The 16,485-nt window shown below is 45.6% G+C and overlaps 1 protein-coding gene across 2 annotated transcripts in view; it reads left to right on the top strand.

Annotated features, from left to right (window-relative positions):
- Nucleotides 1-15,811, top strand: part of ARMC9 (armadillo repeat containing 9) — a 260,953-nt gene extending 245,142 nt beyond the window's left edge. For both annotated transcript variants that reach the window (XM_038768825.1, XM_038768738.1), the window contains 2 exons: nt 9,057-9,226; nt 15,713-15,811. In XM_038768825.1, the coding sequence (XP_038624753.1) occupies nt 9,057-9,226; nt 15,713-15,735 (193 nt within the window). In that variant the 3' untranslated portion in view covers nt 15,736-15,811. The remainder of the gene's footprint in view (nt 1-9,056; nt 9,227-15,712) is intronic.
- The last annotated feature ends 674 nt before the right edge of the window (nt 15,812-16,485 follow it).

Raw genomic sequence — 16,485 nt, 5'->3', positions numbered from 1 at the left:
TTAGAGGAGCGAAGGGAGCCGGCTGGATTATAGTAGGAAATCAGCAAGGTAAGATAGAAGAGCGGGTGAGGTGATTGAGTGCTTTAAGCCAGTGGTAAGGAGTTTCTGTCTGATGCAGAGGTGGATGGACAACCTAGAACGTAAGCTCACTGTGGGCAGGGAATGTGTCTATCAACTCTATTATATTGTAATAATAATAATAATAATAACAATAATAATAATGATGGCATTTGTTAAGCACTTACAATGTGTAAAGTACTGTTCTAAGCGCTGGGGGGGATACAAGGTAATCAGGTTGTCCCACATGGGGCTCACAGTCTTCATCCCCATTTTACAGATGAGGGAACTGAGGCTCCGAGAAGTTAAGTGACTTGCCCAAGTCACACAGCAGACATGTGGCGGAGCCGGGATTCGAACCCATGACCTCTGACTCCAAAGCCCGTGCTCTTTCCACTGAGCCTCGCTGCTTCTCTTGTACTCTCCCAAGTGCTTAGTATAGTGCTGTGCACACAGTAAGCACTCAGTAAATATGATTGATTGACTGATTGGAGGTTCTTGAGCAGTGGGGAAATATGAACTGCTTTTTTTAAAAAAACGATCCGGGCAGCAGAGTGAGGTACGGACTGGATGAGGGGAGACAGGAGGCAGGGAGGTGAGCGAGGAAACTGATGGCCACTGTTTCAAGTTGGGGGTTGTTTGTAAAACCGCTGGCGGTCTCCCGGTGACAGCACAGTTCTCCCACCGTCTCTTGCCCAACCAAAAGAGACCCTATACTTGCAAGCCCTGAATATTGGAAGTTGAATTCAAGAGCTGTGTCCCTCATTGTTATTAAAAATGATGATAATAATAATAATTATGGTGTTTCGCAAGCACTTCCTGTACTGAGCGCTGGAGTGGATACAAGCTAATCGGGTTGGACACAGTCCCTGACCCACATGGGCCTCACAGTCTTAATCCCCGTTTTACAGATGAAGTAACTGAGTCACAGAGAAGTAAAGTGACTTGCCTAGGTTCACACAGCAGAAAGGTGGTGGAGCAGGATTAGAACCCATGACCTTCTGGCTCCCAGGCCTGCTCTAGCCACTAGGCCATGCTGCTTCTCTGTTCATGCGGAAGTGATTAGAGAAACCCCCGTGAATGCCATCTGTCCCCATCAGCAGCTGAATTTAAAGATTAGTAAGTTGTTCCTACATCCCTTGGCCATCTAGGGCTTCTGAGCTGAGGTGGGAGGGGGTGGCCAGCGAGCCCCCAAAAAGGCAGTCAGGGCGGTGGCCATTGGTGGCCAAAGGGATCAATCAATCAATCGTATTTATTGAGCGCTTACTGTGTGCAGAGCACTGTACTAAGCGCTTGGGAAGTACAAGTTGGCAACATATAGAGACAGTCCCTACCCAACAGTGGGCTCACAGTCTATAAGGGGGAGACGGAGAACAAAACCAAACATACTAACAAAATAAAATAATTAGAATAGATATGTACAAGTAAAATAAATAAATAAATAAATAGAGTAATAAATATGTACAAACATATATACATGTATACAGGTGCTGTGGGGAAGGGAAGGAGGTAAGATGGCGGGGATGGAGAGGGGGACGAGGGGGAGAGGAAGGAAGGGGCTCAGTCTGGGAAGGCCTCCTGGAGGAGGTGAGCTCTCAGTAGGGCCTTGAAGGGAGGAAGAGAGCTAGCTTGGTGGATGGGCAGAGGGAGGGATGACTAACAGCAGGTTCTGTGGGCAAGTCCAGGGCCCCCAGCCGCCCTGCAGCTGTGAGTACAGCCAACGGCAAATAAGTGAAACCGTGAACAACAACAAAAAAAACGAATGCAGAGGGACAACTGTGTACAGTGGCAGAATACCAGACTGTAAATGCTTTTTTTTAATTTAAAAAAAAATGGTATTTGTTAAGTGCTTACTATGTTTCAGGCACTGTTCTAAGCGCTGAGGTCGATTCAGGGTAATCAGGTTGTACACTTCTAGTTGGACACTTCTAGGGGTCCACAGGCCCCTTCTAGTTATCACCCTATCTCCCTCCTACCCTTCCTTTCCGAACTCCTAGAATGAGTCATCTACACTCACTGCCTTGAATTTCTCAACTCCAGCTCCCTCCTAGACACCATCCAATCTGGCTTCCGTCTCCTACACTCCACCAAAACTGCCCTCTCAAAGGTCACCAATGACCTCCTTTTTACTGAATCCAACAGCTCCTACTCTATCCTAATCCTCCTCGACCTCTCAGCCGCCTTCAACACTGTGGACCATCCCCTCCTCCTCAACATGCTATCCAACCTTGGCTTCACAGACTCTGTCCTCTCCTGGTTCTCCTCTTATCTCTCTGGCAGTTCATTCTCAGTCTCCTTCATGGGCTCCTCCTCCCCCTCCCATCCCCTTACTGTAGGGGTTCCTCAAGGGTCAGTTCTTGGTCCCCTCCTGTTCTCCATCTATACTCACTCCCTTGGTGAACTCATTCACCCCCATGGCTTCAACTATCATCTCTAAGCTGATGACACCCAAATCTACATCTCCATCCCTGTTCTCTCTCCCTCCTTCCAGGCTCGTATCTCCTCGTACCTTCAAGACATCTCCATCTGGATGTCTGCCCATCATCTAAAACTCAACATGTCCAAGACTGAGCTCCTTATCTTCCTCCCAAACCCCATCCTCTCCCCGTCCTCTCCCTGACTTTCCCGTCACTGTAGACGGCACTACCGTCCTTCCCATCTCACAAGCCCGCAACCTTGGTGTCATCCTTGACTCCACTCTCTCATTCACTCCACACATCCAATCCGTCACCAAAAACTGCCGGTCTCACCTCCGCAACATCGCCAAGATCCGCCCTTTCCTCTCCATCCAAACCGCCACCTTGCTGGTTCAATCTCTCATCCTATCCCGACTGGATTACTGCATCAGCCTCCTTTCTGATCTCCCACCCTCCTGTCTCTCCCCGCTTCAGTCTATACTTCATTCTGCTGCCCAGATTAGCTTAGTACAGTGCTCTGCACACAGTAGGCGCTCAGTAAATACGACTGAATGAATCTTTCTACAGAAACGCTCTGGGCACATCACTCCCCTCCTCAAAAATCTCCAGTGGTTGCCTGTCAACCTTCTAATCAAGCAAAAACTCCTCACTCTCGGCTTCAAGGCTGTCCATCACCTCGCCCCTTCCTTCGTCATCTCCCTTCCCTCCTTCTCCAGCCCAGCCCACACACTCCTCTTCTCTGCCACTAACCTCCTCTCTGAGCCTCGTTCTCACCTGTCCTGCCATCCACCCCAGCCCACGTCTAACCTCTGGCCTGGAATGCCCTCCCTCTGCCCATCCGCCAAACTAGCTCTCTTCCTCCCTTCAAAGCCCTACTGAAAGCTCACCTCCTCCAGGTGGCCTTCCCAGACTGAGCCCCCACTTTTCCTCTCCTCCTTTCATTCATTCAAATTCAGTCATATTTATTGAGTGCTTACTGTGTGCAGAGCACTATACTAAGCGCTTGGGAAGTACAAGTTGGCAACATATAGAGACGGTCCCTACCCAACAGTGGGCTCACAGTCTAGAAGGGGGAGACAGACAACAAAACAAAACATGTGGACAGGTGTCAAGTCATCAGAATAAATAGGAATAAAGCTAGATGCACGTCATTAACAAAATAAATAGGATAGTAAATATGTACAAGATTTATACTTGTATAAATATGTATATATATGTACTCCTCCTCCACTGCCCATCGCCCCTCTGCCTTACCCCCTTCCCCTTCCCACAGCACTTGTGTATATTTGTACATATTTATTACTCTATTTTATTAAAGATGTGTATATAGCTATAATTCTATTTATTTGGATGGTATTGACACCTGTCTACTTATTTTGTTTTGTTGTCTGTCTCCCCTTTCTAGACTGTCAGCCCATTGTTGGGTAGGAACCATCTCTATATGTTGCCGATTTGTACTTCCCAAGTACTTCGTACAGTGCTGTGCACACAGTAAGCGTTCAATAAATACAAGTAAATGAATAAATGAATGAATGATGTAGTCCCTGTCCCATATGGGGCTCACAGTCTTTAATCCCCCATTTTACAGTTGAGGTAACTGAGGAACAGAAAAGTGAAATGACTTGTCCAAGGTCACACAACAGACAAGTGGTGGAGCCGGGTCTGGATTAGAAACCAGGTCCTTCTGACTTTCATTCATTCATTCAGTTGTATTCATTGAGCGCCTACCGTGTGCAGAGCACTGTACTAAGCGCTTGGAAAGTACAATTCAGCAACAGATAGAGACAATCCCTATCCAACAACGGGTTCACAGTTTAGAATGACGGACTGTCCACTAGACCTCCTGTTTCTCACTAGGCTACGCTAGTTTAAAACAAACCTGTCCATTCGTGGATCCTCTAAATCAGAGAAATAATAATAATTGTGATGGTATTGAATGTTTATTATGTGCCAAGGCCTGTACAAAGCATGAGGTAGATACAAATCAATCAGATCTGACATAGTCACTGTCACACATGGGGCTCTTCACAGTCCGAGGGGAGAGAAAACAGGAAACTTATCACCATTTTACAGATGAGAAAACGAAGGCACTGAAAAGTTCAGTGACTTGCCCAACGTCACAGAGCAGACAAGTGGCTTAGAATTCAGATTGTCTGATTCCCAGACCTGTACTGTTTCCACTAGGCCACTCTCCTTCCTCTAATGTTGGTGCAGTTCCAGTATTGATGATGATAATGGTATTTGTTAAGCACTTACTATGTCCTGAGCACTGTTCTATGCACTGGGGGAGATACAAGATTATCAGGTTGTCCCAGGTGGGGCTCACAGTCCATTTCACAGATGAGGTAACTGAGGCACAGAGAAGTTAATTGAATTGCCCAAAGTCACACAGCTGACAGGTGGCGGAGCCGGAATTAGAACCCACAACCTCTGACTTCCAAGCCCATGCTCTTTCCACTAAGCCATGCTGCTTCTGAGCAGCCTGTCTGTATCATGGCTTTCCTTCTGAAATGGTAAAATTCCGTAATTATTTCTTCCAGCATTGAGGTCCTGAGGAGCAGGCCAACATGTATTTTTCAGTTGTTTCTTATCCTTGTGGAACTGGCGGGTTTCCAGTGAATTAATCAATGGTATTTAGTGAATGCGTACTGTGTGCAGAGCACTGTACTGAGCTTTTGAGAGCTTCTTCTTCTTCCTTTCCATCACAGTGGTTCGTATCGATAAAGAAAAAAGACAGCCTTGTAAATTCCAGTATTAATTAATTATCTATGTAATATAGCTCCGAGATCTTGGCTGGCTGGGATTTTGCTCCCTGGAGTACCCCTGACTGTCTTGATTATTTAGTCATCTTGTGAATGTCACCCACTTCAGGCTCACATGCTCTTTGATAATTGTATTTCTTTCTACCTAAGAAAAGCTTGGTCCACATAAAACAGTGTAGGATCAGGAGGCTTCCTGAGCCAAAATAAAATATGTTGCCAGGTATTGGGGATTAAAGACTATAGATATTATGGTAGGATCAATCAAGCGCTTAGTACAGTGCTCTGCACACAGTAAGCGCTCAGTAAATACGATTGATGATCAATCAATGTGAGCCCTATGTCGGGCAGGGACTATATCCAACCTGATTTGCTTGTATCTACCCCAGTGCTTAGTACAGTGCCTGGCACATAGTAAGCGCTTAGGTTGTGAGTCTTATGTGGCCCTGGGATTATGTCTGTTATAACCTGAGAAGCAATGTGGTTTAGTGGAAATCAATCAATCAATCAATCAATCGTATTTATTGAGCGCTTACTGTGTGCAGAGCACTGTACTAAGCGCTTGGGAAGTACAAGTTGGCAACATATAGACACAGTTCCTACCCAACAGTGGGCTCACGGTCTAAAAGTGGAAAGAGCACGGGCTTGGGAGTCAAAGGTCACGGGTACTAATCCCGGCTCTGCCACTTGTCAGCTGTGTGACTTTGAGCAAGTCACTTCACTTCTTTGTGCCTCAGTTACCTCATCTGTAAAATGGGGATTAAGACTGTGAGCCCCACCTGGGACAACCTGATAAACTTGTATCTTCCCTAGCGTTTAGAACAGTGCTTGGCACATAGTAAGCACTTAACAAATATCATTATTAACTATTCTCCAGCACCTAAAATAGTGCTTGATACATAATACATATTTAATAGATTCCTGTAATCCCCCACAATTATTAATCCTGATTCTGCTACTTGTCTGCTGAATGACCTTGGACAAGTAACTTCTTTGTGTCTCAATTCCCTCCTCTGCAAAATGGGGATTCAATGCCTGTTCTCCCTCCTACTTAAACTGAGAGCCCCATGTGGGACCTGATTTTCTTGTATCTACCCCAGCACTTAGTAACAATAACAATAACAATTATGGTATTTGTTAAGCGTTTTCTATGTGCAAAGCACTGTTCTAAGCGCTGGGGTAGATACAAGGTGATCAGGTTGTCCCACGTGGGGCTTACAGTCTTAATCCCCATTTTACAGATGAGGTAACTGAGGCACAGAGAAGTGAAATTACTTGGCCAAAGTTGTGGAGCTGGAATTAGAACCCATGACCTCTGACTCCCAAACCCGGGCTCTTTCCACGCTGCTTCTCTAACGTAATACTAACACACTGTTTCTCTTACATAGCTTAACAACTACCATTGTTATTATTATTACTACTACAAAGGACAGTAAAGAAGAAATAAAAAGAAGGGAAGGCAAAAATTGAATTGTGGTTAACAGAGAGGGAAGCAACAAGAAGATGATATGTCAACAAAAATACGAGAAAGAACAGGGCACAAGAAAATACTGCATAGAACATAAATGAAAATGAAAGGGAAAATAGATAAGGAAAGGAGGCAGAAAGATTTGGAGAGAGTGGGTAAACTGGTAAGTGAAAATGGGTGGGTGTAGAATCAGTCGATCAATCAGTGGTATTTATTGAGCACTTGCTGTGTTTAGCCTTTGGGAGATTAATAAAAATAACAGAAAAATAAAATTAGGAGACAGACTTTCTGCCCTCCAGGAGCTCGCAGTGGAGAAAAGTGAGTAGGTAGGTTCGTTAGAGAAAGAAGAGAAATAGGAACATGTTGATGAAAAGTGGACACATGGGTTTTTCCATATTTTGGAAATCATTCATCTTGTCATGCTGTCGTCAACTCCGACCCATAGCGACGCATTCATTCATTCATTCAATCGTATTTATTGAGCACTTACTGTGTGCAGAGCACTGTACTAAGCACTTGGGAAGTACAAGTTGGCAACATATAGAGACGGTTCCTACCCAACAACGGGCTCACAGTCTAGAAGGGGGAGATAGATAACAAAACAAAACATGTGGACAGGTGTCAAGTCGTCAGAACAAATAGAATTAAAGCTAAATGCAGTTTATTAACAAAATAAATAGAATAGTAAATATGGACAAGTAAAATAGAGTTCATAAATCTGTACAAACATATATACAGGTGCTGTGGGAGGGAAAGGAGGTAGGGCAGGGGGGATGGGGAGGAGGAGAGGAAAAAGGGGTTCAGTCTGGGAAGACCTCTTGGAGGAGGGGAGCTCTTAGTAGGGCTTTGAAGAGAGGAAGAGAGCTAGCTTGGAGGATGTGTGGAGGAAGGGCATTCCAGGCCAGGGGGAGGACGTGGGCCGGGGGTCGACGGCGGGACAGGCGAGAACGAGGTACGGTGAGGAGATTAGCGGCGGCAGAGGAGCGGAGAAGGAGAGAAGGGAGGTGAGGTAGGAGGGGGCGAGGGGATGGACAGCCTTGAAGCCAAGAGTGAGGAGTTTTTGCACTCCATGGACAATCTCTCCCAGAATGCCCCACTCTCCATCTGCAATTGTTCTGGTAGCATATCCTTAACGTTTTCTTGATAAAAATACAGAAGTGGTTTAGCATTGTCTTCTTCCGTGCAGAAAACTTGAATCTCCGCCCTCCACTCTTTTCCATGCTGCTGCTGCCCAACCTGGGTGAATTTTGACTTGTAGCATTCATTCATTCAGTCGTATTTATTGAGCGCTTAATGTGTGCAGAGCACTGTACTAAGCGCTTGGGAGCAGATTGCCTCCACTTGCTAGCCACTACCCAAGCTAGGAATGGAATGGGTAGGCCTCTGCTTGACTCTCCCTCCCGTAGCCAAGATTGGTAGAGTACTGGAAACTCTCCAGGTGCCATCTTGAGAGAGAAATCATTCATTTCCCCCCACAATATATTTGTATATCAATACAGATGTTCCCGGAGTTCCCTCACAGCCTCACCCATTGATCTACTCTGAGGAAAATTCCTCAACAGTGTAGCCTAAAGGAAAGTGCAAGGGGGCCAGAAATCAGGAGACTCGTGTTCCCATTCCAGCTCTGACGCTGGCGTGCTATGCGGCACTGAGCAAATCACCAAATCATTTTGTGCCTCAGTTTCTTTGTCTTCAAAATGAGGATAAGATACTTGCTCTTTCTACCTTTGAGGTTGTGAGTCCTATGTGGCCCTGCGGTTACGTCTAATATTAAATAGGGAAGCAACGTGGCTTAGTGGAAAGATCCCGGGCCCGGGAGTCAGAGGTCATGGGTTCTAATCCCGGCTCCGCCACTTGTCAGCTGTGTGACTTTGGGCAAGTCACTTCACTTCTCTGGGCCGCAGTTCCCTCATCTGCAAAATGGGGTTTAAGATTGTGAGGCCCACGTGGGACAACCTGATCACCTTGTAACCCCCCAGCGCTTAGAACAGTGCTCTGCACATAGTAAGCGCTTAACAAATACCATCATTATTTATTTATTTATCATTTAGTACAGTGCCTTGTACATAGTAAGTGCTTAACAATTACCATTATTATTATTATCATTATTTGGGACAGGGATTGTGTCCGACCTGATTACCTTGTACCTTGTACCTACCCAGCGCTTAGAACAGTGCTTTGCACATAGTAAGCGCTTAACAAATACCAACATTATTATCATTATTACCCCAGCACTTAGATCAGTGCTTGATGCATAGTAAGCGCTTAGCAAATACCATTTTAAAAAACTTTTCTTCCTGGCTGGTAGAAAAATGGCTACAAGATCTTAACAAGATATTGTAAATTTTCTTCCAGTGAGGTCTCGGCTTTCGTCAGCAAACCCCGAATCCCCCGCACTCCTGAGCCACGGAGCACGAGTCCCCGCAAGGCAAAGACTCCCACCATCGCCCCACAGTTCTCCCAGGCCGAACCTCAGCAAACAAACCGCCCCAGCTCCATTGGATCGTCCACAAGAAGCCGGCAGAGTAAGCCCAGATCCCACCCAACCTAGACGTTGCGAGCAGTGGGGACCGACGGAACGAGGAAAATCCCAGGGTATCCTTCCTTAGTTGGAGTTGGGACCGCGGATTGGAAATCAGCAACCCCAGAAAGCCCCTCCTTTCCACTCCTCAGGAAGGTGGGAGGGCTTCTCTCCCACTCGTGTTTCCCAAGGAAGCCCGAATCTAAAAGGAAATGGCGGCCGCGCGATATCCCTTTCTTTTGCTATGGTCAGTTTGAGTTAAATGTGCATTATTTCCGAATCGCAGGGTAATGGGGTTGTCTGGCTCAGTCAATCAATCATTCAGTCATATTTATGGAGCTCTTACTGCGTGCAGAGCACTGCATTTCAGTGGAAAAGAGCCCGGGCTTTGGAGTCAGAGGTCATGGGTTCAAATCTTGGCTCCGCCAGTTGTCAGCTGTGTGACTTCGGGCAAGTCACTTAACTTCCCTGTGCCTCAGTTACCTCATCTGTAAAATGGGGATTAAGACTGTGAGCCTCTCATGGGACAACCTGATCACCTTGTAACCTCCCCAGCTCTTAGAACAGTGCTTTGCACGTAGCGCTTAATAAATGCCATTATTATTATTATTATTATTATTATTATTATTATTATTATTATTATTATTATTATTATTATTATTATCATTATGCACTTGGGAGAGGGCAATATAACAGAGTTGGTAGACACGTTCCCTGCCCACAAGAAGCATACATTCTAGCGAATAGATCCCATTCTCCAGCTCTGGAGTGGGGTCTAGAAACCCCCACCCAAATTCTAAGGCTATAAGGAGGCCTTCCCAGACTGAGCCCCTCTCCATCCTCTCCGTCTTATCTCCTTCCCTTCCCCACAGCACCTGTATATATGTATATATGTTTGTACATATTTATTACTCTATTTATTTATTTATTTTACTTGTACATATCTATTCTATTTATTTTATTTTGTTAATATGTTTGGTTTTGTTCTCTGTCTCCCCCTTCTAGACAGTGAGCCCACTGTTGGGTAGGGACTGTTTTTCTGTTAGTTATTTATTTAACTTGTACATATTTATTCTTTTTATTTTATGTTGTTAATATGTTTTGTTTTGTTGTCTGTCTCCCCCTTCTAAACTGTGAGCCCACTGTTGGGTAGGGACTGTTTCTATATGTTGCCAACTTGTACTTCCCAAGCGCTTAGTACAGTGCTCTGCACACAGGAAGCACTCAATAAGTACAATTGATTGATTGATTGATTGATTGACACCTGAGTCCCTCTCTCCGACCCTTGAACAGCTCTGACCAGCCTAGGAAACTTGGTTAGGATCCAGGGGATATCCTCCTTTAATACAATTTCTCCAAACCAGGGTATCACCCGTGGCGGTTTAGAAGTAAGTGTTTGGGTTTAGTTACACATGAGCTGATTCTGTCATTGTGCCAAGGCAAAACACAAAAGCAGCAGGTCAGCTTGCTCTGTCTGCAGAGGCTGTGCCCTTTCTCTGCCCAGGAGTCCAGTTGCCCATTAATCTTTCCAGTTTATCAAGTCGCTGCTAAGCCCAGCCGTTTCCAGTACAGGTCGGCTGTGTCGAAACTCGCCATTCATTGCCACATACGGATTTGATTTTTTCTCTGTTTGGAACAAGCCCTGCCTGATTTGGGACATTGGAGCGCTCCAACTGAAAGTAGCGTCACCGCATGACGAACGTACATGCAAATGTTTCCTGTGATACGAGGCCTTGCGTACGTGGACCAATAGTGGTGTTAACAGCAGAGTATCCATCTCGTTTCCTGTTCCAATTCAGTTGCTGGCAGTTCAGCTCACTGGAAAGGAAATACTGGAGGAAAAGGGGAAAGTGCAGCTCCCAGAAAGGGAACAATTAGCCACTGTTTTTAACTTCTCTCGGCCGTTCGAAGCCTCAGTCAAACGCAGGTGGGTGGGAGTATATGGAAGAGGAATCAGTTCTCTCATTTCCCATAAGTGTAGTATTCGTTTGGGAGTGGAGAACCGTTCATTGAAATCCAGAGTCACACTTTTCAGCAGAGATCATTCGTGAAGGGAGAAAGGATGGCAGTACTTAAATTGTTGCAGATGCACTAGGGTTTCTCAAAAGGTAAAAAAAAAATAAAGATCCACAGACACATTACTGAGCACTGGGGATAGGTACATCAGAAGCAGATCGGATATAGTCCATGGACCAAACGAGAGGGAATACAGTATTGTGACTTCTAAATTGTTTTGGTTTTTTTCCAGGGGTGGGGAGACTGTAGGGTGTTTAATTGAGGGTAGAGGTTAGGACAGGGGTATGTATTCATCTTCAAATGCAGGTGTTAGTGCTCCATATGCACTAGGGTTTCTCAAAAGGTAAAAAAAAATAAGGATCCACAGACACAATACTGAGCACTGGGGATAGGTACATCAGAAGCAGATCGGATATAGTCCGTGGACCAAACGAGAGGGAATACAGTATTGTGACTTCTAAATTGTTTTGTTTTTTTTCCAGGGGTGGGGAGACCGTAGGGTGTTTAATTGAGGGTAGAGGTTAGGACAGGGGTATGTATTCATCTTCAAATGCAGGTGTTAGTGCTCCATAATAATAACGATGGCGTTTGTTAAGCGCTTACTATGTGCGAAGCACTGTTCTAAGTGCTGAAGCACTGTTCTCCATCTAGATAGTTGGTGGCACAAAGATTTTCTGACCTAAAGCCTTGAATTCTGGTCACTCCAGACCACAGTACCCTGTGTCTGTATTATTGCTATCATGTTTATCTTGAAGCCCCACTCATAAAAGTGCTCTCTTAAAGTCCCATCCAGCAGTCAGGACAATGAGAGTTTCTGATGCTTTTTTTCTCAGAAAAAATGGGGTTGATGCTGCGATTCAAATTGTCAGGCTATCGATTACCTTTCAGATCCTTCTATGGGCTTCTCTTTCTCTGTTTGATCAAAAGGTCTCCATATTGTAAAATTAGAAGGTACATTTTATTCTCCCTGGTTTTTACCTCAGCTTTTATCAGGAAATTCTAGATTCCCCACACTCCTGAGACACACCCACTGTTGGGTAGGGACTGTCTCTGTATGTTGCCAACTTGTACTTCCCAAGCGCTTAGTACAGTGCTCTGCACACAGTAAGTGCTCAATAAATACGATTGATTGATTGATTGATTGAGTCTGGCAGTTAGCTTTAATTACCTTTTTCACTACAGCTGTAGTCCTTTGTGTTTAGCTGTTTGCATTTGTCCTGGGGATGGAAGGCAAAGAAGATCTGCTAAAATGATTATTAAACTGTAGGGGTTTTATTCAGGTTCCTGTTCACTCAGCATGAGAGCAAAGCAGGATGTCTTCTTGGAAGAAGGGGTAAAGTAGCTCCTGACCTTTCGAACACCCCTTGCCAGAATTAGCACAGAAGTCTTGAACACCATCAGTTCAGGAAACATTTAACAGTAATGTTGACCAACCTAATGGAAGCCATCTTAGAGCTGACAGGAATCAGAGTGACACTGAGGCAGAAATTCATTTTAAGAGCCCTTCTAAAAAAAAAAAAGCTCTGTTCTTCTAGGATCTGGGATCCTACCTTCAAAACCTTATTGAAGGCACATCTCCTCCAAGAGACCTTTCCTAACTAAGCCCTCCTTTCCCCTTCTCCCACTTCCTTCTGCATCGCCCTTGCACTTGGATTAGAGCCCTCTATTCACCCCTCCCTCAGCCCCACAGCGCACATGAGGAGCATCGTGGCTCAGTGGAAAGAGGCCGGGCTTTGGAGTCAGAGGTCATGGGTTCAAGTCCCAGCTCTGCCAATTGTCAGCTGTGTGACTTTGGGCAAGTCATTTAACTTCTCTGGGCCTCAGTTACCTCATCTGGAAAATGGGGATTAAGACTGTGAGCCCCCCGTGGGACAACCTGATCACCTTGTAAACTCCCCAGTGCTTAGAACAGTGCTTTGCACATAGTAAGCGCTTAATAAATGCCATCATTATTTATTATTATTACATGTACATATCCATTATTTACTTAATATCTCTCTCACTGTCAAGACTGTAAATTTGTCATGGGCCAGGAGCACGACTACCTACTCTGTACTCTCCCAAGTGCTGAATACAGTGCTCTTCACAGAGTGAGCACTCAATATTGTGAGCTGCACGTGCGACAGGGGCTGTATCCAAACCGATTTGCTTGTATTCACCCCAACGTTTAGTACAGTGCCTGGCACATCGTAAGTGCTTATCTAAAACTCAATATGTCCAAGACTGAACTCCTTATCTTCCCTCCCAAACCCTGCCCTCTCCCTGACTTTCCCATCACTGTAGATGGGCACTACCATCCTTCATGTCTCACAGCCCTGCAACCTTGGTGTCATCCTCGACTCCGCTCTCTCGTTCACCCCTCACATCCAATCCGTCACCAAAGCCTGCCAGTCTCATCTCCGCAACATCGCCAAGATCCGCCCTTTCCGCTCCATCCAAACCACTACCCTGCTGGTTCAATCTCTCATCCTATCCCGTCTGGATTCCTGCATCAGCCTCCTCTCTGATTTCCCATCCTCCTGTCTGTCCCCACTTCAGTCAATACTTCATGCCGTTGCCTGGATCATCTTTGTGCAAAAACACTCTGGGCATGTTGCTCCCCTCCTCAAAAATCTCCAGTGGCTACCAGTCAACCTACACATCAGGCAAAAACTCCTCACTCTCGGCTTCAAGGTTCTCCATCACCTCACCCCCTCTTACCTCACCTCCCTTCTTTCCTTCTCCAGCCCAGCCCGCACCCTCCGCTCCTCTGCCGCTAACCTCCTCACTGTGCCTCATTCTCCCCTGTCCCGCCGCCGACCCCCGGCCCACGTCCTCCCCCTGGCCTGGAATGCCCTCCCTCTGCACATCTGACAAGCTAGTTCTCATCCTCCCTTCAAAGCCCTGCTGAGAGCTCACCTCCTCCAGGAGGCCTTCCCAGACTTAGCCCCCTCCTTCCTCTCCCCCTCCCCATCCCCCCCGCCCTACCTCCTTCCCCTCCCCACAGCACCTGGATATATATTTGTACATATTTATTACTCTATTTTACTTGTACATATTTACTATTCTATTTTATTTTGTTAATATGTTTTGTTTTGTTGTCTGTCTCCTCCTTCTAGACTGTGAACCCATTGTTGGGTAGGGACCGTCTCTATATGTTGCCAACTTGTACTTCCCAAGCGCTTAGTACAATGCTCTGCACACAGTAAGCGCTCAATAAATACAATTGAATGAATGAATGAATACCACAATTATTAGTAGTAATAATAATTGTGTTATTTGTGGTATTAGTATTAATAAAGAATACAATTGATTGATTGACCAGAGCTCCTGATTAGACAAATAGTCATGAAGATGGTCTCCCTTGCCTCAGGGTGTCCGAGGCCGTTGTCACTTTAGATCCAGAAAATAGACCAGAAGCGAGAAGTGAATTATTTTGGATGACTTGTAGAGTTTCTCTGGCTTTGTGGGTCATGTCCCGAATGAGAGCAGCCAAGCCTCAGCATTTCTACCAGTGGCACAGAAGTCTGAAGGTCCTGGTCCTCTTTCAAATGACATTCAGTGAGCAGCCAAAGTCAAGCAGCTTTCCTCTGAGGAAGGGCCTTTTACAGAGGAAAATGCAAATTCAGAGAAGTCTTTTACCTGTGTATATGTATATATGTTTGTACATATTTATTACTCTATTTATTTTACTTGTACATGTCTATTCTATTTATTTTATTTTGTTAGTATGTTTGGTTTTGTTCTCTGTCTCCCCCTTTTTAGACTGTAAGCCCACTGTTGGGGAGGGACTGTCTCTATATGTTGCCAACTTGTACTTCCCAAGCGCTTAGTACAGTGCTCTGCACACAGTAAGTGCTCAATAAATACGATTGACTGATTGATTGATTTTAGAGGTCACATTTCCTGTCTCCCCCTTCTAGACTGTGAGCCCGCTGTTGGGTAGGGACCGTCTCTATATGTTGCCAACTTGTACTTCCCAAGCGCTTAGTACAGTGCTCTACACACAGTAAGCGCTCAATAAATACGATTGAATGAATGAATGAATTTCCAAGAGGCGTGCCCCGATTAAGCTCTCTTTTCCCTCTCCCTTCTGCGTCATTTGTTCCCCTTGATCTGTAACCTTTGGACATTCCATATTCACCCCATCCTCATCCCCACAGCATATATATATATTTGTAAATTATTTATTTATTTATATTAATATCTGTCTCCCTCTCTAGACTTTAAGCTCATTATGGTCAGGGAACATGTCTACCAACTCTTATAGTGTACTCTCCCAAGCACTTAGTACAGTGCTCTGCAGCACAGTAAGCACTCATTCAATGCCATTGATTGAGGAATGAGAATGACCCATAAAGTTGTAAATTGGCAGCAAGGCAGGGAATGTGAAAGGAGGGCTTCCCTTCATTGCATTTGCCAGGGAACGGGGAGAAAGGAGGGTTTGGATGAAAGTGACTCAGAGATGACAATTTTTTGCTTTCTCTTCCCCCAGGCAGCCAGACCTACAGGAAGTGAGGACAGTTGGTCTTGCCCAGAGGCACCAACCCCATCGCCTGAGGACTCAGCCATCTTCCCCAAAAGACCCCCTCTAAGGCCCTCGGGCAGCGGGGGAGCTAGTTTGCTGGTAGCACTCCAAAGACATTTCTTCCTGGGATTCTCAAGAGACTAGTGGAGGAGACGGACCTCCAGAGGGATGGTCAGGGATCACCCCAACCGCAGCCACACTCTGACGCACGATCCATCATCTATTATTTATTCTAATTTGCTTCCCCACCTAACCTAAGGGCCAGGCACCAAGTAAAACTGATTGATTATCAGTGAGAGAGCCCAGCCATGGTTCACTCTGTACGGCCTTTCAATTGTGATACGAAATGTTTACAAGGGAACACACTGCTCGCCGGACCACCTTCTGACATGGAGATTCGAGCTAGAGCTTCTTTCTCGAGCAGAGGAAGATGGCTCAGTGCACCAAACACACACAAAAAAATGTTTATCCAAACAGGTTGACGAGATTATGCTGTGAGCTTCACTGTTCATCAGCCTCGGAGGAGAAGGAGGAAGGGCTCTGTGGTGAGGCCTGCTCCCCTCAGGCATCTGGGTGACAAACTCCTTCCAAGAAGGAGGTGACTGAGGACTTAATATTTTTCTCTCTGTATAAAGAGACCGGAGGCAAGAGAGGGGAAATGGCTCCCAGAGCGAAGACACATCTTGTACTGACTCCCAACGGTTTTTAGATGGAGCTGCCCTCATTCCCAGAGCAATTAA

This window comes from Tachyglossus aculeatus, chromosome 1 (assembly GCF_015852505.1).
Source record: "Tachyglossus aculeatus isolate mTacAcu1 chromosome 1, mTacAcu1.pri, whole genome shotgun sequence".
In the NCBI taxonomy this organism is placed as follows: domain Eukaryota; kingdom Metazoa; phylum Chordata; class Mammalia; order Monotremata; family Tachyglossidae; genus Tachyglossus; species Tachyglossus aculeatus.
The sequence above is the reverse complement of the archived record's forward strand: the minus strand, read 5'-3'. Positions and strand labels throughout refer to the sequence as shown.